The sequence below is a fragment of the Cololabis saira genome, chromosome 20, assembly GCF_033807715.1.
Source record: "Cololabis saira isolate AMF1-May2022 chromosome 20, fColSai1.1, whole genome shotgun sequence".
Classification (NCBI taxonomy): Eukaryota; Metazoa; Chordata; class Actinopteri; order Beloniformes; family Belonidae; genus Cololabis; species Cololabis saira.
In genome coordinates this window covers 38,099,321-38,121,026 of record NC_084606.1, presented here as the reverse complement: position 1 = coordinate 38,121,026, position 21,706 = coordinate 38,099,321, and the positions used below count along the sequence as shown (strand labels likewise).

The 21,706-nt window shown below is 42.0% G+C and overlaps 1 protein-coding gene across 1 annotated transcript; it reads right to left on the bottom strand.

The window, feature by feature from the left end:
• Positions 1 to 682: 682 nt before the first annotated feature.
• On the bottom strand, positions 683 to 20,427 carry LOC133420879 (protein C-ets-2-like). The gene is made up of 8 exons (XM_061710760.1): positions 20,370 to 20,427; positions 17,872 to 18,081; positions 16,274 to 16,477; positions 14,715 to 14,834; positions 12,618 to 12,779; positions 11,256 to 11,444; positions 7,284 to 7,402; positions 683 to 898 (listed from the first exon to the last, which is right to left on the bottom strand). Exons 1-8 carry the CDS (start codon positions 20,425 to 20,427, stop codon positions 683 to 685), a joined length of 1,278 nt encoding a protein of 425 aa, XP_061566744.1.
• Between the last annotated feature and the right edge of the window lie 1,279 nt (positions 20,428 to 21,706).

Sequence of the window (21,706 nt, the reverse complement as noted above, 5' to 3'; positions counted from 1 at the left end):
GTCCCCAGTAATTCACTTCCGTTGTGGCTTTTTTATTTGCGTCGTTTTTTTATTTTCAGCAGTGTTTCTTTATATTTGCAGCGTTTCTTTTATTTGCAGCAACATTTGTTTTTATTTGCAGCGTTTATTTTATTTGCTAAGCGTTTATTTTATTTGCAGCAACGTTTACTTTTATTTGCAGCGTTTATTTTATTTGCAGCAACGTTTGTTTTTATTTGCAGCGTTTATTTTATTTGCAGCGGCGTTTGTTTTTATTTGCAGCGTTTATTTTATTTGCAGCGGCGTTTCTTTATATTTGCAGCATTTCTTTTATTTGCAGCGGCGTTTGTTTTTATTTGCAGCGTTTATTTTATTTGCAAAGCGTTTATTTTATTTGCAGCGGCGTTTGTTTTTATTTGCAGCGTTTATTTTATTTGCAGCGTTTATTTTATTTGCAGCGGCGTTTCTTTATATTTGCAGCATTTATTTTATTTGCAGCAGCGTTTGTTTTTATTTGCAGCGTTTCTTTTATTTGCAGCAGCATTTGTTTTTATTTGCAGCGTTTTCTTTAATTTTCAGCAATGGCGGGTCTCTGCCACCGTAGATAGAAACGTAATTTGCTATTAGTTTCATTTTTTGAAAATAGAAAAAAGCTGATATCAGCAGCAGGAGCGCTGAGGCTGCAGTGGGTTAACGTCCCGTCTCACGAGGGTTTCTTATCGCTGGAGTCCAGCATGGCGTGCAGCTCCCCGGGTCCGTATCCCAGCAGGCCTTGCAGGTTGCGGACGAAGCGGTAAACGTAGCGCTTCCCAGCCGTCTTGCGGATGATGTTCTTGTCGTAGTAGTAACGGAGGCCACGACTCAGTTTCTCATAGTTCATTTTAGGTTTGTTCTTCCTCTTCCCCCACAGCAGCGCCACCTGGAAACCAAACCACCAGCACTCCGTCAGCGTGTGTGTGTGTGTGTGTGTGTGTGTGTGTGTGTGTGTGTGTGTGTGTGTGTGTGTGTGTGTGTGTGTGTGTGTGTGTGTGTGTGTGTGTGTGTGTGTGTGTGTGTGTGTGTGTGTGTGTGGTCACAGTTATGTCCAGCTGTTACTCTTTTCATCAGTTAGCTTTCATAAGAAAAATAAATACTACAAAATATCATGTGGGGTAGGCCAATTTTTTTATTAAAAAAATGTTGCTTTTTTTTATCCTGTTTGATCCTCCCAAGCTTCATGTGCTCAAATCACTGAGTTCAAACACAAAATCAATATCTCAGATCTTTACAAATATAGGACTGTCTCAGAAAATTAGAATATTGTGATAAAGTCTTTTATTTTCTGTAATGCAATTAAAAAAACAAAAATGTCATACATTCTGGATTCATTACAAATCAACTGAAATATTGCAAGCATTTTATTATTTTAATATTGCTGATCATGGCTTACAGTTTAAGGCTATGTCCACACGTAGCCGGGTATTTTTAAAACCGAATATTTCCCCCCTCCGTTTATTAAATAATTTGTATCCACATTACATCGTTTAAAAAAAAAAAACCTTCCACACATAACCGAAGATCTGCGTTTTCGACCACATTCATAAGCATTCCAAACCTGTAGATGGCATTATTTCCGATATTTTCCCCAAATCCTACCCTATCAGAATAGCCCTCACGCCATTCCTCTGGGAGTACGACTTCAGTCTGGAAGTTTTCCCACCAGCTGGCAGTGCGTCCCGGTCTGACCCAAAAGCGACGTCGACGATTACGGCGAGGTTCATGCCTAGGTGGAGTGTCTAAGAGGGGGTAAATTACCGACCGCTATCTTGTCTATCGCCTGTGCTCTTGGAGCAGGAGTTGGGCGTGTAAAATAAAAGTAAACAACGCCCGCACAATAATTAGAACCACCGCAGTTTTCAAGGCATTCATGCTTCTGTAGTTCTGTAGTAAACAAAGGTCGCACGTTAGACGGCAGAGCAGATTTGTTGTTGTTTTGGCACATAATGTGACGTTCGAAAACGCAAAACTCTGGTTGTCTCTCTCTACACCAGGGGTCCGTCTCACAAAGCAGGTTCAACAAACTCTGAGTCTAATCCTGAACTCTTAGTTGATCTACTCTGAGATCGGAAACTCTGAGTTTTCGGTTCCAGAACAGCGGATTTGAGGTAATTTACTCAACTCTAAGGGCCTGATTTACTAAGATCCTAAATAAAGAGTACTAAATTGCGTGTGCACTGAAAAAGTTTGCACGTGCTGTTGTTGTGTGTTTTGCCGGTGATCAACTAAGAATGCTTGCGCAATTGATAACAGGTGCAAACCTCGGTATTTAAATGAGGTGTTGCGTGTCTTACGGTTTGCGCCATGGAGAGTCTGGATGGAAAGCAGGATAGTCGCAAGCGCAAAATGAAATTTGACGAGTTGGAGTTAGAGTTATTAGTGGAAGAGGCAAATAAACACATTCATGAACTACAGCAAAGACATTTAAACATTACCAAAAGAAACGCAATATGGGAGAAAATCTGCGATAGAATAAATGCAGTTGGTAAGACAAAAAGAACGGCAGATGAAGTTAAAAGAAGGTGGCAAGATATAAGGCGAAGAACTAAAGAAAAAGTGGCCTTTAATAAAACTTGTGCAACCATTTTTAAAATAGCATGCAGCAGAATAAAGACTCTCTCTGCGTATTCTTTGATTTTGGCGATGTCGCCTCCTTGCCACAATAACAGCAGCCATCGGTGCGTAATGCTGGGCAGATTAGCACCTTCCTTTTGAACGTATTAAATACAGACGCAATCACAATCCCCGCAGTAACTTTCAGGCTTGGTAAATCTCATTGCGTGTGGTAAATGAACCTATTTGCATTTTCCCCTCCCAGTATTTAGCGCTTTCTGGCGGGTACGCCCCATATTGATTATTCATCAGGGCAAAAGTACTAAATGAACAGCGTGTGCTATTTTGCTCATTTGAGAGGCGCAGTCCTCTTTGCACGCTGTTAGTAGATCAGCTGGCACTTTGGTTTGTGGGTGATGTCAAGTTTGCACACGTTTTTACGCACGCAAACCTTTAGTAAAACAGGCCCTAAGTAGTTTCACCTGGAGGTAAGCGCGTGCGTCACAACTATCAAAAGCCAGTATCTATAGAGCCCTTATACAACGATTCACCATGGCAACCGGTGACAACAACGGCAAAAGATCCACATACTTCACACCGTGTCCTTTTTCACCCAAATGGAATTAGAGATTTTAATGCGCGCATACGGCGAATTTGAACAAGTTTTTCGAAAAAAGAGTAACACTGCAGCACAGAATATAATATAAAATTAATTTAACAGATCTCTACATCATTCACCTGCTATCCTGTGGAACTCCTTGATGGCTTGGACAGGTTTATGATAATAGGCTCGCCACCCGTCCCTTGAAATACGTAATTATTCCGTAATTGGGAATTAAAAGTTGCGTTCCGTATTGAACCAATACAGAGACATATTATGCCAGGGTTCTCCAACTCCGGTCCTGGAGAGCAGCTATCCAGCATGTTTTAGATCTTTCCCTGCTTCAGAACACCATGATACAAGGAGCTGTGTCCGCAACAGAACTGTCCGGACCTTGATGACAAGTTAATGACGACCATTGATTAGAATCAGGTGTGTTCATGCAGGGAGACACCTAAAACATGCTGGATAGGTGGATCCAGGACCGGAGTTGGAGACCCCTGTATTATGCTCTTATTTATTAGAATTCAACCAGGTTAGATTCAGAGAGTCTGTTACTACGGTAACTGACCAGGTTAGGTTCAGAGAGTCTGTTACTACGGTAACTGACCAGGTTAGATTCAGAGAGTCTGTTACTACGGTAACTGACCAGGTTAGGTTCAGAGAGTCTGTTACTACGGTAACTGACCAGGTTAGGTTCAGAGAGTCTGTTACTACGGTAACTGCCCAGGTTCAGAGAGTCTGTTACTACGGTAACTGCCCAGGTTCAGAGAGTCTGTTACTACGGTAACTGACCAGGTTAGGTTCAGAGTCTGTTACTACGGTAACTGACCAGGTTAGGTTCAGAGAGTCTGTTACTACGGTAACTGACCAGGTTAGGTTCAGAGTCTGTTACTACGGTAACTGACCAGGTTAGATTCAGAGTCTGTTACTACGGTAACTGACCAGGTTAGGTTCAGAGAGTCTGTTACTACGGTAACTGACCAGGTTAGGTTCAGAGTCTGTTACTACGGTAACTGACCAGGTTAGGTTCAGAGAGTCTGTTACTACGGTAACTGACCAGGTTAGGTTCAGAGTCTGTTACTACGGTAACTGACCAGGTTAGGTTCAGAGAGTCTGTTACTACGGTAACTGACCAGGTTAGGTTCAGAGAGTCTGTTACTACGGTAACTGACCAGGTTAGGTTCAGAGTCTGTTACTACGGTAACTGACCAGGTTAGATTCAGAGCGTCTGTTACTACGGTAACTGACCAGAGCCACTTTTGCACTAGTATCGGATCAGCCCGGCTCTGCTCGGCGCGGCACGGCACGGTTCCACACGTGTGTTTTTCCACAGCCAGGGGAGAAGTGGGCAGGTTGGGGTGAAGCTGCTGTGACGTACTCGATTACGCAGCACCTTTGTTTGTCGGCGCTGATGAGAAATCAGCTGGAGCCGGGAGCGGCTGAGAGTAAAACAGCCCGTCTACATCGCTTTTTTATTTTTTTCTCGACAGCCACCAGGTTTATGAACATCTGCACCTCAGAGTTGGATCACCAAACAGACGTTTTATGCTTTATAATAAAATCGCCGCGAGTCCCCTCGCGCTGACTCCCGCTTCCTGATTCAAATGTCTGACGGCCCCGCCCCCGACCAATCAGAGGCGCGGAGGGTGGTGACGTCCCCGCCCCCCGACCAATCAGTGGCGAGGAGGTGGTGACGTCAGAAATAGTCCCTGCTCAGCCCGCTTTCAGAACCTCACTGAAATGGTTACAGAAAAAGGTATCGACTTGGAGCGGCTCTACTCGTCTCAGCCCTAATGCAAAAGCGCAAAACGGGTAGAACCGAGCTGAACAGATACTAATGCAAAAGCGCCACTGTTAGGTTAGGTTCAGAGCGTCTGTTACTACGGTAACTGACCAGGTTAGGTTCAGAGCGTCTGTTACTACGGTAACTGACCAGGTTAGGTTCAGAGAGTCTGTTACTACGGTAACTGACCAGGTTAGATTCAGAGAGTCTGTTACTACGGCAACTGACCAGGTTAGGTTCAGAGAGTCTGTTACTACGGCAACTGACCAGGTTAGATTCAGAGAGTCTGTTACTACGGTAACTGACCAGGTTAGGTTCAGAGAGTCTGTTACTACGGTAACTGACCAGGTTAGGTTCAGAGAGTCTGTTACTACGGTAACTGCCCAGGTTCAGAGAGTCTGTTACTACGGTAACTGACCAGGTTAGGTTCAGAGTCTGTTACTACGGTAACTGACCAGGTTAGGTTCAGAGAGTCTGTTACTACGGTAACTGACCAGGTTAGATTCAGAGAGTCTGTTACTACGGTGACTGACCAGGTTAGGTTCAGAGTCTGTTACTACGGTAACTGACCAGGTTAGATTCAGAGAGTCTGTTACTACGGTAACTGACCAGGTTAGATTCAGAGCGTCTGTTACTACGGTAACTGACCAGGTTAGATTCAGAGAGTCTGTTACTACGGTAACTGACCAGGTTAGATTCAGAGAGTCTGTTACTACGGTGACTGACCAGGTTAGGTTCAGAGCGTCTGTTACTACGGTAACTGACCAGGTTAGGTTCAGAGAGTCTGTTACTACGGTAACTGACCAGGTTAGATTCAGAGAGTCTGTTACTACGGCAACTGACCAGGTTAGGTTCAGAGAGTCTGTTACTACGGTAACTGACCAGGTTAGGTTCAGAGAGTCTGTTACTACGGTAACTGACCAGGTTAGATTCAGAGAGTCTGTTACTACGGTAACTGACCAGGTTAGGTTCAGAGAGTCTGTTACTACGGTAACTGACCAGGTTAGGTTCAGAGAGTCTGTTACTACGGTAACCAGGTTAGGTTCAGAGCGTCTGTTACTACGGTAACTGCCCAGGTTCAGAGAGTCTGTTACTACGGTAACTGCCCAGGTTCAGAGAGTCTGTTACTACGGTAACTGACCAGGTTAGGTTCAGAGTCTGTTACTACGGTAACTGACCAGGTTAGGTTCAGAGAGTCTGTTACTACGGTAACTGACCAGGTTAGGTTCAGAGAGTCTGTTACTACGGTAACTGACCAGGTTAGGTTCAGAGAGTCTGTTACTACGGTAACTGACCAGGTTAGATTCAGAGTCTGTTACTACGGTAACTGACCAGGTTAGGTTCAGAGCGTCTGTTACTACGGTAACTGACCAGGTTAGGTTCAGAGAGTCTGTTACTACGGTAACTGACCAGGTTAGATTCAGAGAGTCTGTTACTACGGTAACTGACCAGGTTAGATTCAGAGAGTCTGTTACTACGGTAACTGACCAGGTTAGATTCAGAGAGTCTGTTACTACGGTAACTGACCAGGTTAGGTTCAGAGCGTCTGTTACTACGGTAACTGACCAGGTTAGATTCAGAGAGTCTGTTACTACGGTAACTGACCAGGTTAGGTTCAGAGAGTCTGTTACTACGGTAACTGACCAGGTTAGGTTCAGAGAGTCTGTTACTACGGTAACTGACCAGGTTAGGTTCAGAGAGTCTGTTACTACGGTAATTGACCGAGAGCTTAAGTTACCTCTCTTTGTGAAACAGGCTAGAGTTACTCCTCTTTCTCTGGTTTGAGTTACCTCCCTTTGTGAAACGGAAAACTCAGAGTTTCCCTCATTTCAGGGTTAACAGACTCCGAGTTCTCACTAAACCTGCTTTGTGAAACGGACCCCTGGTCTACACGCATGTACATAAACGGAGTTTTCAAAAATCTTCACTTTGCCCAGAGTTTTTTTAAACATTCGTTTATTTGTGTTTTCATGTGGATGACAGGTCCAAACGTAGGAAAATATCTTTGGTTTAGCAGATACCCTGCTACGTGTGTACGGGAAAACTAAGAAAACTCAAATATCCTATCTCAAAAAATTCACAAGAATATTCTGGGAATCTTAATCTTAAACTGTAAGACATAATCATCAATATTAAAATAATAAAAGGCTTGCAATATTTCAGTTGATTTGTAATGAATCCAGAATGTATGACATTTTTGCTTTTTTTAATTGCATTACAGAAAATAAAGAACTTTATCACAATATTCTAATTTTCTGAGACAGTCCTGTGTATATTTTGTCATAGAAAGTTGGTACCAACGGTAAAATGTGATTATTGTGCTATCACCTCATCCGGGTCCTTGAGCTTGAACTCCCAGCCGTCTCCGGTCCAGCCGATACACGACTGGCAGCTCCGGTCGGTCAGCAGCTCCAGCAGGAACTGCCACAGCTGGATAGGACCAGTACCTGGAGAAACACCCACAACTTCATTAGGAATCTATCATCTACTGCTCATTTACCGTATTATCCACACTATAAGGTGCACCTTCAATGAATGACGCATTTTAAAACGTTTTCCATATATAAGGCGCACCGCATTATAAGGCGCTACAGTAGAGGCTGGGGTTACGTTATCATCCATTAGACCGGGGGTCTCAACCCGCGGCTCCGGAGCCTCTTTCATCCTTATACTGATACTCCGAGTGGCTTGGGAAAATAAATTACAAAAAAAAAAAAGTATTTAATGGAAGTGTATTTTATTTGTGTTAGTTCTTTAATATTTTAGTTCTAAATTGGAAGATTATTGTGATCTTGACATATTAGAATAAATATATTTTATTGTTTTTCGTCGCTCAAAATAAACGTCATACTCGCAAAATCCAAAACGCCATCCATTCGTCGCGACTTTCAACCCCAGCAAGGCCAAGTATGGAGAAATGTATGAAATGAATGTAAGAAAAGAAAAATATCTGAAGAAAATGGAACATTCCTTGGTGCCTGGGCAGATTCATTTGCATTTAGCTCTGATGAGAGCGGCCTACCAGTATGACTCATTTGTGGAGAAAAACTGTCTAACAATAAACGGTCAAATGTCGCAAGACATTTCAACAATACACACAGAGCCTTTGCTCAATATTGATCCATATATAAGGTGCACCGGATTATAAGGCGCATGGTCAGCTTTTGAAAGGCTTTTAGGTGCGCCTTATAGTGCAGAAAATACGGTATATTAAATCAAATAACTTATATTCTATTTTTATAAAAAAACATTGGGAAGGACATGCTCACAGCTAAAGTGCATCTTTATGCAGATGATACAATAATGTACTCTGTTGCCTCCAGACCTCCAACAGCTGCAGGCCTCATTATATGGTCTAAAGTTGGTTCTTAACGCTAAGAAAACCGAATTTATGATCTTTTCTAGAACTGGCTCCCAGATCTCAGGTAATGTTGGCATTCATACCTTAGGAGAGGACTCAATTGAAAGAGTATCATCCTTCAAATACTTGGGTTTTTGGGTGGATGATAGGCTCTCTGGGGGATTCTATGCAAAATAAAGCTGCATATTCTGAACAACAAATCACTGCAAACACTGTACTGTACACTGTTTTTACCATATCTGACTTATTGTGTTGAATTATGGGGGAACATCTACAGAAGCAACCTACAGACAATATACAACATGCAAAAGAGAGTAATAAGAATAGTAAATAATATAGAATATCATGAACACACAAATGCTCTGTTTTGAAAATCAAAGGCACTGGAATTCTGGGATTTGGTTGAGTACAAAACCACTCAAATTTTGTATAAAGCACAAAATAATTTACTTCCTGGCAATATACAAAAAATGTTTAGTAATAGAGAAGGAGGATTTGAGCTTAGAGGGAGATGGAATTTCAAACAACCGATTGTACATACTACTGGGAAAAGCATGTGTGTATCTGTGCATGGGGTGAAGCTGTGGAATAAGTTACCTGACAAGGTCAAAGAAAGTACAAATATTGTGCAATTCAAAAAATAATTTAAAAACAATATTCTGGATATGTACTGTATAGACATGATGGTATATAATCACGATTTAGGGGGCAATTGAACTGAATCTCTGGTATTACTGTATGTTTGGTATTAGCTGTGTTTGTGTATTTGCATGTATAGGTGGTAGGTATGTGTGTACGTGTGAAAATCTATGTGTATATGAGTATGTGCACTTTATATGGGTGTAGATGCATGAATGTATCAATGTGTATGTGTGCATACTGTATATACGTATGCTATATATGATTTGATGGTATAAAGGTTAGGGCATCTATAAGCTCGTTAGCTTAACCCCTTCGGTCAGACTTATGTACCCTTTCTTGTTTTGTTGGATGGACATTTTTTCAATGATTGCTGATCAAAATAAACTCAAACTCAAACTCAAACTGTCTTTCAGAGTGCATATTGAGAACCTAATGAAAAAACTAAAGTTTAGGCTGGGTTTTTATTATCAAAATAGGGCCTGCCTTAATTTAACAGTTAGGAAAACACTTATACAGGCTACGTTCTTAAGTGTTCTAGACTATGGGGATATTATTGACATGCGTGCTGCCTCCTCTACACTTCGCTCCCTCGACTCTGTGTATCACAATGCTTTACGTTTTATATCCAAGTCATTGTCCCAGACACATCACTGTGTACTTTAGGAGTGGGTTTCCTGGCCTTCATTAAGCCTAAGGAGGAAGCAGCATTGGGATGTTTTTATGTACGAAGCCACACTGGGTAAACTTCCTTCGTATCTGTGGAATCTCCCATCACTCACCAACAGTTGGTATAATCTTCGTTCCACTAGACCAGGGATTGGCAACCCAAAATGTTGAAAGAGCCATATTGGACCAAAAACACAAAAAACAAATATGTCTGGAGCCGCAAAAAATGAAAAGTCTTGTATAAGCCTTAGAATGAAGACAACACATGCTGCATGTTTCTATATTAGTTAGAACTGGGGGAAGATTTTTTTTTTCATTATGCACTTCGAGAGAAAAGTCGAAATGTCGCGAAAAAAGTTGAAATGTCGAGAAAAAAGTCGAAATTTTGAGATTAATGTTGAAGTACAATCTCGAGAAAAAAGTCGAAATGTCGAGAAAAAAGTTGAAATGTTGAGGAAAAAGTCAAAATGACGAGAAAAAAGACAAAAATGACGAGAAAAAAGTCAAAATGTCAAGAGAAAAGTCGAAATGTTGAGGAAAAAGACAAAAATGACGAGAAAAAAGTCGAAATGTCGAGAAAAAAAAGTCGAAATGTCGAAAAAAAGTCGAAATGTCGAGAAAAAAGTCGAAATTACGAGAAAAAAGACAAAAATGACGAGAAAAAAGTCGAAATGTCGAAAAAAAGTCGAAATGTCGAGAAAAAAGTCGAAATGTCAAAAAAAAGTCGAATTGGCGAGAAAAAAGTCGAAATGACAAGAGAATAGTCGAAATGTTGAGGAAAAAGTCAAAATGACGAGAAAAAAGTCGAAATGTCGAAAAAAAGTCGAAATGTCAAAAAAAAGTCGAAATGTCGAGAAAAAAGACAAAAATAACGAGAAAAAAGTCTTAATGTCAAAAAAAAGTCGAAATGTCGAGAAAAAAGTCGAAATGTCGAAAAAAAGTCGAATTGGCGAGAAAAAAGTCGAAATGTCGAAAAAAAGTCGAAATGTCAAAAATTAGTCGAAATGTCGAGAGAATAGTCGAAATGTCGAGGAAATAGTCAGAATTTCGTGATAGAAAAAAAAGAAAAAAAAAGAAAAAAGGAAAAAAGAAAAAGAGAAAAAAGGGAAAAAAGAGAAAAAAGGAGAAAAAAAGAAAAAAAAAAAGGAAAAAAAGAAAAATAAGAAAAAAAAAAATCTAACATTTTTTAAAAAGCTCCAGGATCCACTAGGGCGGCGCTAAAGAGCTGCATGCGGCTCTAGAGCCGCGGGTTGCCGACCCCTGCACTAGATGGATGTTCTACCAGGAACCAAGGATTTATACAGAACTTGGTAGAGCAGCTTTCTCCTATTTTGGTCATGGATCAATCTTCAGAACACATTACAGCTTAATGATTGGGTCTCCCTGTGAGAGTTCAAAGCTCTGATAAAAAACTGTGTAACTGAAGATTGCAATTGCTATTTCTGAACTGGATTTTGTTCTAGGCTATGTGTCTGTTTTTAACGTGTTTTTTAAAGTAATTTTTGTAACTCTGTAATGGTGTGCTATCTTGGCCAGGTCTCCCTCAAAAAAGAGATTTTAATGTAATTTAAGGACTTCCTGGTTAAATAAAAGTTAAATAAAATAAAATAAAATAAAGAATGTGCATTTACCAGTGTAACCAGCGAGCATCACCGGCATCACCGCCAGGCCCACATCAGCTGTGTGTCCTGCATATTCCTTGAAGCTCTTGTGTTTTTGCAGCAAAGCAAAGGCATCATCACACAGACTCTCCCCCGTTTCTGACTCCAGGTAACGGAGAGGAGCAGTCCAAGAGTCCCCGCTGAGAGAAACCTTCTCTTCTGAATGTACAAGAGCAGAAAAACACGACAAAGCCTTTCAATCTAGTTCTAGTTGTGAGGACAAAGTCATCAACTCCTGAAAAAGCTTTAAAGAAATGTTAGCATTTAACAAGTTAGTAAAAACTTTGCTATTTAAACATTTTAAACATTTTACGGAACATATCCTGACATATGACTTCACATCAAACAGAGTAAGTGAATACAGAGCAGACCAGAAATGACGACTTAGATCTTAGGTAGAGAAAAGTTTTCTAGGGGGCGCTGTTGAGCCATTTTGCCACGCCCATTAATGCAAACCATGAAATATCAAATTTATCACCAGGCCTGGCTTGGGTGCAAAATTTGGTGACTTTTGGGGAACTATCAAATATGGACCAATCAGATGAAGGAGGGGCGAGCTTTTTGGCGTCTAGCGCTGCCACGGTAACATTTTTGAAAGAGAAAAGTAATGTGCGTCGTCGCAGGATGGAAACGCACATTTTGATGTATAACACACCTGGGTGCACGTTACTGTTCGGGCCGTATTAACTGCCGAAGAAATGGCATAAATTGCTTCAAAATTACGCGATTAATTCAAAACGTTCAAAATGGCCGACTTCCTGTTCGGTTTGGGCCATGGCGCAAAGAGACTTTTCTTTAAGTTGTGCCATGATACAGGTGTGTGCCGATTTTCGTGCATGTACGTCAAACCGTATTGTGGGGCTTGAGGTACAAAGTTTTCTAGGGGGCGCTGTTGAGCCATTTTGCCACGCCCATTAATGCAAACCATTAAATATCAAATTTTTCGCCAGGCCTGACTTTCATGCAAAATTTGGTGACTTTTGGCGCACGTTTAGGGGGAAAAAAGGCCCTCCTTTTCATCAGAAGAAAGAAATAAAAGAAAGAAAGAAAGAAAGAAAGAAAGAAAGAAAGAAAGAAAGAAAGAAAGAAAGAAAGAAAGAAAGAAAGAAAGAAAGAAAGAAAGAAAGAAAGAAAGAAAGAAAGAAAGAAAGAAAGAAAGAAAGAAAGAAAGAAAGAAAGAAAGAAAGAAAATAAAAGAAATCCTACAGATACAATAGGGCCTTCGCACTGTAAGTGCTCAGGCCCTAATTATTAAAATTCATATATAAATGGTCTGTGGATGAGGTCCAGTAATGATGCAGTAAATGAGGGTAAAACACTAGGTTTTTTTACCAGGGTTCCAGCCCGTTCCGGGCGTCTCAGCAGCAGAGTTGTAGCCATCGTGCTCCGCAGCCACCGGCTCCAGAATCTGGAGGTTTGTGGCCTCCATGGGACGATACTGAATCTGGTAATTAAGTTCGTCTGAATAATCCTGAACATAGTCCGAATAGTTTTCTGAGGGGGGACAAACACATGCAATCTTATGTTATTACGTGTAATAAATCAGTTATATGTAAAAGTTATGAGAATGAAACTGAGAACAGGACATTTTCTACAAGGAAAGGTGCAACAATAGGTTTAAGACACCTTTTTATTAACAATGTTTTTGGTAATATTATTGACAGTTACTTCCTTCCTTCCTTCCTTCCTCTTTTCTCCCTTCCTTCCTTCCTTCCTTCCTTCCTTCCTTCCTTCCTTCCTTCCTTCCTTCCTTCCTTCCTTCCTTCCTTCCTTCCTTCCTTCATTTTTCCCTTCCTTCTTTCCTCCTGCTCTCTCCTTCCTTCTTCCCTTCCTCTTTTCTCCCTTCCTTCCTTCTTTCCTCCTGCTCTCTCCTTCCTTCTTCCCTTCCTCTTTTCTCCCTTCCTTCCTTCTTTGCTTGTTTTCTCCCTTCCTTCTCCCTTCCTTCCTTCTTTCCTCCCTCCCTTCTTTTCTCCCTTCCTTTTCTCCCATCCTCCCTTCCTTATTTTCTCCCTTCCTTCCTTCCTTCCTTCCTTCCTTCCTTCCTTCCTTCCTTCCTTCCTTCCTTCCTTCCTTCCTTCCTTCCTTCCTTCCTTCCTTCCTTCCTTTCTTCCTTCCTTCCTTCCTTCCTTCCTTCCTTCCTTCCTTCCTTCCTACCTTATTTCCTCCCTTCCTTCCTTCTTTCCTTCTTTTCTCCCTTCCTTTTCTCCCATCCTCCCTTCCTTATTTTATCCCTTCCTTCCTTCCTTCCTTCCTTCCTTCCTTCCTTCCTTCCTTCCTTCCTTCCTTCCTTCCTTCCTTCCTTCCTTCTTTCCTTCCTTCCTTCATTCCTTCCTTCCTTCCCTCCTTCTTTTCTCCCTTCCTTCCTTCTTTCTTTCCTTCTTTTCATTCTTCCTTCCTTCTTTCCTCCCTTTTTCTCTTCCTCCTTCCTTGACCCGAAGACAGCACAAGGATTAAGCAAATTGACAATAGTTTAGAGCTGCGTTGCTTGGAGGTAATACTTTTTGGAAAGAACAAATAGTGGTATTTGTTCTTCAGAAAAACCGATCTGAGGAGCTGATTGTGTCTGATGGTACAGTTGGAGTTACAGCACATTCAAGGTGACAGAAGTTAGTTTCCTTAAGTTTGGCTTTTGTTTTTCCTATTTTCTGAAGTATAGACTGCTACAGTACCAATACTAAGACTCAAACTAAGACGTACCATCGACATATGTAGTTAATAATGAATATTATGTTATTGATTGTTAGAGTAAACAGTGTTAGGCCTGTTAACCGGCTTCTATATATATCGGCAGCCCCCCATCAGAGCCTTTATGGACGATCTCACTGTCACCACTACATCGGTTCCCGGTGCGAGATGGATACTCCAGGGCCTGGAAAAGCTAATCTCCTGGGCAAGAATGAGCTTTAAACCAACAAAATCCAGGGCCATGGTGCTGAAGAAGGGAAAGGTGGTGGACAAGTTTCGCTTCTTTGTGGATGGCACAGCAATCCCATCAATCACCGAGAAACCGGTCAAGAGCCTGGGCAAGGTATTTGACTTTAGTCTCAGGGACACTGCAGCAGCCCAAACAACCATCAAGGAGCTTGAGACGTGGCTAACGGCTGTTGACAAGTCTGGCCTACCTGGGATGTTTAAGGCATGGATTTACCAGCATGGCGTCCTACCCCGGGTTCTCTGGCCTCTGTTGGTGTATGAAGTGCCCTTGTCTACAGTGGAGACTCTAAAGAGGAAGATCAGCAGCCACCGCCGTCGTTGGATGGGCTTTCCACGGAGCCTATGTAGTGCAGCTCTGTATGGGAAGACCAACAAACTCCAGCTCCCTTTCAGCAGCCTTGAAGACGAGTTCAGGGTCTCTCGCACAAGAGAAGCTTTGCTCTAGCAGGACTCCAAAGACTCGAAAGTGGCATCAGCGGGCATCGTGGTGCGAACCGGTAGGAAGTGGAGGGCTCAGGAAGGCCTGGAGGTAGCTGAGTCTTGGCTGAGACACAGGGCTCTGGTGGGCACTGTTGCAACAGGCCGTGCAGGACTGGGAGCCATTCCTCAAGCTCGCTATGAGAAGGTTCGAGGTAAGGAAAAACGCCAGCTAGTCCTGAAGGAGGTGCGGGCAGGGGTTGAGGAGGAACGGACCAGCAGGATGGTGAGCATCCAGCAGTAAGGAGCATGGACAAGATGGGAGGGAGCGTTGGAGAGGAAGGTGACCTGGTCTGAGTTCAGGCAGGCTGAACCCCAGCGCATCAAGTTCATGGTCCAAGCTGTCTACGATGTCTTACCCAGCCCAGCCAATCTCCATCTCTGGGGCATGGTTGACTCTCCTGCCTGTGCGCTGTGTTCCAGGAAAGGCTCTCTGGAACACATCTTAAGCAGCTGCTCTAAAGCCCTGGGGGAGGGCCGCTACCGTTGGCGGCACGACCAAGTGCTGAAGACAGTAGCTGAAGACATCTCCACCATCGTGGCCAAATGCAACAGCAGCAAGCAACAACCTGGCAAGAGGAACATTGCCTTCATCAGGGCTGGAGAGCAGCAGCAGTCACAGCCAAAACCAGCAGCCGGTCTCCTCACCCCAGCAGTTGACTGGGATCTACAAGTGGACTTGGGCAAGCAGCTCAAGTTTCCAGACCACATCACAACAACGTCTTTGAGGCCACACATCATGCTTTCATCAGTGTCTTCAAGGCAGGTGCTACTGATAGAACTGACAGTTCCCTGGGAGGACCGCATAGAGGAGGCGAAACGAGCGGAAGCGGTCGAAGTACCAAGAGCTGGTCGAACAATGCCAAAGAAGAGGCTGGAAGGCTGTGAGCCCATTGAAGTTGGCTGTAGAGGGTTTGCTGGCCGCTCGCTGTGCAAGGTGTTCACCCTACTTGGCATTACGAGGGCTGCAAAAAGGGAAGCCATCAAGTCCACCATGGAGGCAGCAGAGAGAGCCTCGAGATGGCTTTGGATCAGGAGGAGCCATCTGTGGGCCAATGCTACTGGGACACAAGTCGGGGCTTGTTCAACCCCGGCTGGGTCACTTGAAGGATGGGGTATGATTGTTGAAAGACCCGAAACCCCCGAAGATCTCAGGCACATCACTGATGATGTGTCCCAGTGCATCCTAGGATGTATCTTTTAGTAATTATATATATATATATATATATATATATACAATTTCAACTAAAAAAAGCCTAAGCTTATGACACCTACCCTTTTTTAATTCCATACAGTATTTATATAAGCAATAATACAATAATACAATAGTACATACACATACCTACACATATACATACATACCATACCATATATACATATACAGTACAAACACATACATAACATATATACATATATATATATACATACACCTACACACACATACATACACATGTCCATAGGTACATGCCTATGTGTATTATACCTTTGTTTTATATGTATTAATCATTTTGTATATTTGAATTGAAATAACGTGCTCCACATGTTCATGTCTGTATCCAGCTGTTCCCCAGGTTTACCGTCCTTCATGGACTCCAGGTGCTCCCAGAGGATCTCCCCCGCAGCGCGGTCCGTGGTGAGGCCCAGGAAGGCCTCCCTGTCCAGGCTGCACACCTCCCTGCCCTGCAGGCCCCGCAGCTCCGTGTGCAGGCCCTGGAACCCAAACTCAGCCCTGCACCAGTCCAGCCAGTGGCTCACCTCCCACTCAGACCACAGCCCGGGCTCTGCAAGGACACGCACAGGAAACACACTAGTCCCTTGCTTTGCTTTCTTTTCTTTTGCATTTATTTGTTATAGAGCAGGGGTCGGCAACCCAAAATGTTGAAAGAGCCGTATTGGATGAAAAACACAAAAGACAAATATGTCTGGAGCTGCAAAAAAGTCTTGTATAAGCCTTAGAATGAAGACAACACATGCTGCATGTTTCTATAATAGTTAGAGCTGGGGGAAGATGTTTTTTCATTATGAACTTAGAGAAAAAAGTCGAAATGTTGAGAAAAAAGTCGAAATGTCGAGAAAAAAGTTGAAATGTTGTGACTAAAAAGGAAAGGAAAAAGGAAAAAAATGAAAAAAGGAATGAAAGAAAAAAAAGAAGAAAAAAAGAGAAAAAAAGGAAAAAGGAGAAGAAAAAGAAAAAAAGAAGAAAAAAAGGAAAGAAAAGGTCAAACAATGTTGAAAAAGCTCCAGGAGCCACTAGGGTGGCGCTAAAGAGCCACATGCGGCTCTAGAGCCGCGGGTTGCCGACCCCTGTTATAGAGGGACAATGTACAGTATATTAATGAACATTTTAAAAATGTAAATGCACCCAATTGTAGCCGAAAGGCTAATTTCCATTGGCAGTCCGCAGTACTCGAGTTGTAAAAGAAAAATCAGTGGGGATGGTGGATTTTATCATATGGGGACAGATAATTTGTGCTGATTACAAATAATATAATATATTACAAATAATAGCAGTGACCAAAACAGCTGCAGAAATACTGCAGGAATGACATAGCAGCAGTTAAATGCAGCCTTCTGTAAGCTTTAAATATCCACTGGGCTTACATCAAATACATCAAAACACAACAATAAAAAACACTTTTCTGAACTTATCAATATGACTCTGTCCTTCACAGGATAAGTAACATGGATCACTGCAAAAACTCTAAATCTTAACAAGAATATTTGTCTTATTTCTAGTTAAAATGTCTCATTTAGTAAAAAAAAAAATCTCATTACACTTAAAACAAGACTCATCACTGGAAAAAACAACAATTTTTACCTGTTTCAAGTAGATTTTCACTTAAAATAAGTAGAAAAATCTGCCAGTGGAACAAGATTTTTTTGCTTTTACTTGCTTCAGAACGCCCGCCCTCCAAATCTACATACTCTAGGAACTACGAGTAAACCTGCACTCCGAGAACGGAGAACTCTGCCAGGAACATAAGGCACTATCAGGTCTTGCAAATAATGCAGAGCTAAGCCGTTTTGGGCTTTATTTGCAGTTATTCAATTTTAAATTGGATTCTGAATTTTACAGGTAGCCAATGGAGCGACGCTAACACGACTGGACACAAGATATGCAGGCATTAGTTTGCTCTCCCGTTGTCTCCTGACTGAAACCAGAGCTGGATCTCACCACGTGGGAAGTGACAGGTGATCCTCTCCTGGGCAAAGCCGGCAAAGCTGGCCTCCACCGCCCGGCTCAGGACCTCCGTACTGGCCGGGGTGAGAGGAGGGACCTCCAGGCTCAGGACGTCCGTACTGGCCGGGGTGAGAGGAGGGACCTCCAGGTTCAGGACCTCCGTACTGGCTGGGGTGAGAGGAGGGACCTCCAGGGAGGACAGGTCTGGGGCAGAAAGGAGGCATCAAGGAGTCAACTCCTCTGGAGTCACACTAAACCTGTTTCATTGTTTAATTAGGATCCCCATCAGTTACAGCATGACTGCAGCTATTTCCTACTTCCCGGGGTCCGCCAACATTTTAAAATAATATAGTACTAAAACATAACATAATAAAAGCGAACCACATACATTTCCGCTAGATAAAAAGAATATCAAATTAAAAATACTCTGCAAAAAAGAGACATTCCACAAAATGAAGACAGAGAAATGAGAACATAAAGCCGGGCATACACTGTGCGATTATCGGCTCGTTTTGAGCCGATTTCCCAGTCGTGCGACTTTTTTTTGATCGGGCCCGATTTTGACCCAATCGTTGCTCGTCCCTCGTGCAGTGTACGTGGGGTAACGACGAGAGATTAACACCTCACGACGAGCTCCCGATAACAAATCGTGAGGTCGCAAGAAAATCAAGCGTGTTTGAAATCCTGGTCGCTCTTCGTGAAGGAATCACAGTTGAAGCAGCTACGACCCGATTGGACTCATCCTTTCACAGAGAGCATGCGCAATATCTGATGTCACGTCAAAAACTATTATTTGTAGTTTAAAGTGTTGCAAATTCACATTACAAATCATGTTTTAATAGCAGAAAAAAAGACTGCATTTCCACGTACGGTGCGGGTCGCCGCGTACCCTGCGCCGTAGGCTCTGCGTTGGTGTAACGCGGAACCATAAATCAGCCTTTAGTGTGTGCACTGTCTGCTGTTCGGAACACCTATTTTTTCTCTTCTCATTTTGCTGGGACGCCGGGTCCCTCCGCCGAGACACAACTTTTGCAGTATGCGTTCTTTGTTGTGTCAAAAAATGATGCGCAGTTCCCGCCCAATCAGAAACGGTACAGATATTTTGGGATTTTTTTAATATATATATAAAAAAATAAAATTATAAAAAAATAAAGGATCCCCATAACCTTTGATCAGGTGGGCAGGACGCACGTTTGGGTGGACACAGCCCACTCCTGCCCCAAAACCGGCCTCGAGTTCCAGTAACAGAGGTCCGACGGGAGGATTATGATCGTATAGTGTGAGCAGACGTGAGGATTATGATCGTATAGTGTGAGCAGACGGAGCATCCGAGCATCGGGTCGTACAGTGTGAGACCATAAATCGTGGGCTGTGAACTTTTGAACTCAGCGATCTAGTCGTGCAGTTTGAGATGGGGCTGAATCAAACGATTTAAAATATCACACAGTGTATGCCCAGCTTAACAGGAAACAAAAACACTGCTCAGTTAAGAGTTCATCTGTGGTCGTCAAAGAGTCTGAAAAGCAGTCCACTATTTCATTTCATTTGCAGTCTAGAACTTCACAACTAATACAGAAAAAAAGAAAGAAAAAATACATTCAACAACAGTCAAAACCAACTATGTTTCCATTTCCAGCAGGTCAGACAATCAGTCTCAGCAGCTGCTGCTTTCAGTGAACTCTATTTCAATATTCTATAATTGTTACTTAGACTGATTCAAAAGATAATAATAATAATAATAATAATAATAATAATAATAATAATAATAATAATAATAATAATAATAATAATAATAATAATAATAATAATAATAATAATTTGAATGTTCTTATGCCGTTTGTTTGTGTGATGTGTTTGGGAAATGAATTCCACCCATTCATGGCCCTGTACACAATAGTCCTTTTACGAGCATTAGAATCACATTTGGCAGCAGAATATCCTCCAGCTGCATGTCTGGTGATATATTTTACATCTTCTCATGAAATGATCGTAACTAAAAATAAACAAGAGGAAAGATCATTCCAACTATCTACCACTATGTTGATCGATCTATTGGCAAGTTATCTTTTTTTCTTTTTTTTTTCCATTTGTTTGTTCGCTATTTAATTTAATTTTTACAAAATAAAACATTTCTGGTTTTCTCTAAAAAAAAAAAAAAATTAGTTTTGATGTTCTTGATCAACAAAGACAGGCATCAAATTATCATATTTAAGAATCAATATTAACGCTTTCAAACATACATTTAGTACGACGGAGTATTAGGGCCAAACTAAGACAAAAAAAATTTGGAAATTACGAGAATAAAGTTGTAATATTACGACTTTATTCTCGCAACATTATGACTTTATTCTCGTCATTTTACGACTTTATTCTCGTATTATTATGACTTTATTCTCATAATTTTACGACTTCATTCTCATATTATTATGACTTTATTCTCGTAATTTCCAATTTTCTTTTTGTCTTAGTTTGGCCCTAATACTCCGTCGTACCTGTAGACAGGAGACGCAGTATAAAAGTAACATTAACATCAACATCATCCTCGTCCATTTTATTTATACTTACATGACACAGTAACACAGTTCAAGTAAACTGAACGTAAGAAAATTTTTAAGGGTATTGATACATTTGTCAACAGTTTACAAGACAATGTCCTAAAAGATGATGCATCATTAACAAAATCATAAACAGTATAGTTGCATCATACCGTTAGAAAACCTAACTCATATCCTATGGACCTGGAAATAGTGTGAACTCATTAGTCTGACTGTGTTGTGACACAATTACAGTTTCTATACAGTTTATTTATTCATCTATTTGTATTTTACAGTGAGGAGTTAGCACGTGTGCTAAGCACCATAGGCGCCGGAACCGTGGGTGCTTCGGGGCCCGAGCACCCACGGAGATGGCCGAGCACCCACGGGGAGAGCCGAGTAGGGGAGCCCCCATGTCAACAATCACTGATTGGCTAAAGCGGTTTTCAAATAAAGGGCGCACAGCCGCCGCCGGCTTTCCCATTCAAGTGTATGTACTGCCGCTGCGCAAGAGCGCAGGGTCTGAGTGACGCAGAGCCTGCGCGCATACACCTGTGTACACATTTCTTGCAAGTTGCTTGGCGACTGAAAAAAAGTTTTTCCGGTCTGGCGCCGTTTTCCCACTCATTTGGACGTACAGTAGCTACAGCTCGGTTTGCAAAATGCATGTGTCCCTGATTCAAAGAAAAGCCCTGGCTTTAGTTCTTCTTCTGAGGAGGAGGAGACGAGCAGCAGCAGCAAGGAGGGGATGGGTCCATGAAATCCTCATGAAGACAGGATTTGGGGGAATAAAGGCTCGTTCGGGAGCTCCATGATGGCCAGGTCAGGCTGAATCATATTTTATTAAAAAACCTTTCTGAACTATGTTGTTTTTTTTAGCTCATGTCAGTCATTTTAGCGGACCTGTAGTGCTTCAGTTTGCAAAAGTATTGACACGTGGTCTTTTCATAACCATATATGATTCAATTGATCCCCAGATGAGGCATGGAAATGCTATATTTTATTTTAAATTAACATTTTATTGTTAAAAGAGCAAAAGTATATCACATTTCTACCACTTTTAAACACACCAGGTGTGTCCAAATTCTGGGAGATTTCTCTCCACTTTTGTCCCTTTTTATTGATGTCCCGATAGGCCTGCAGTCTCATCCCACAGGTCCTCACAGACTCACAGCCAAGATCATTCTTTCTTCCATGTTGATCGTCTCTGATCTACAAGCTGCAACTTTTTTTTCTCCCTCCACTTTCTCTCCTATTGGACACCGCCCAGATGCCGTCACAGGGCGCACGGTGAA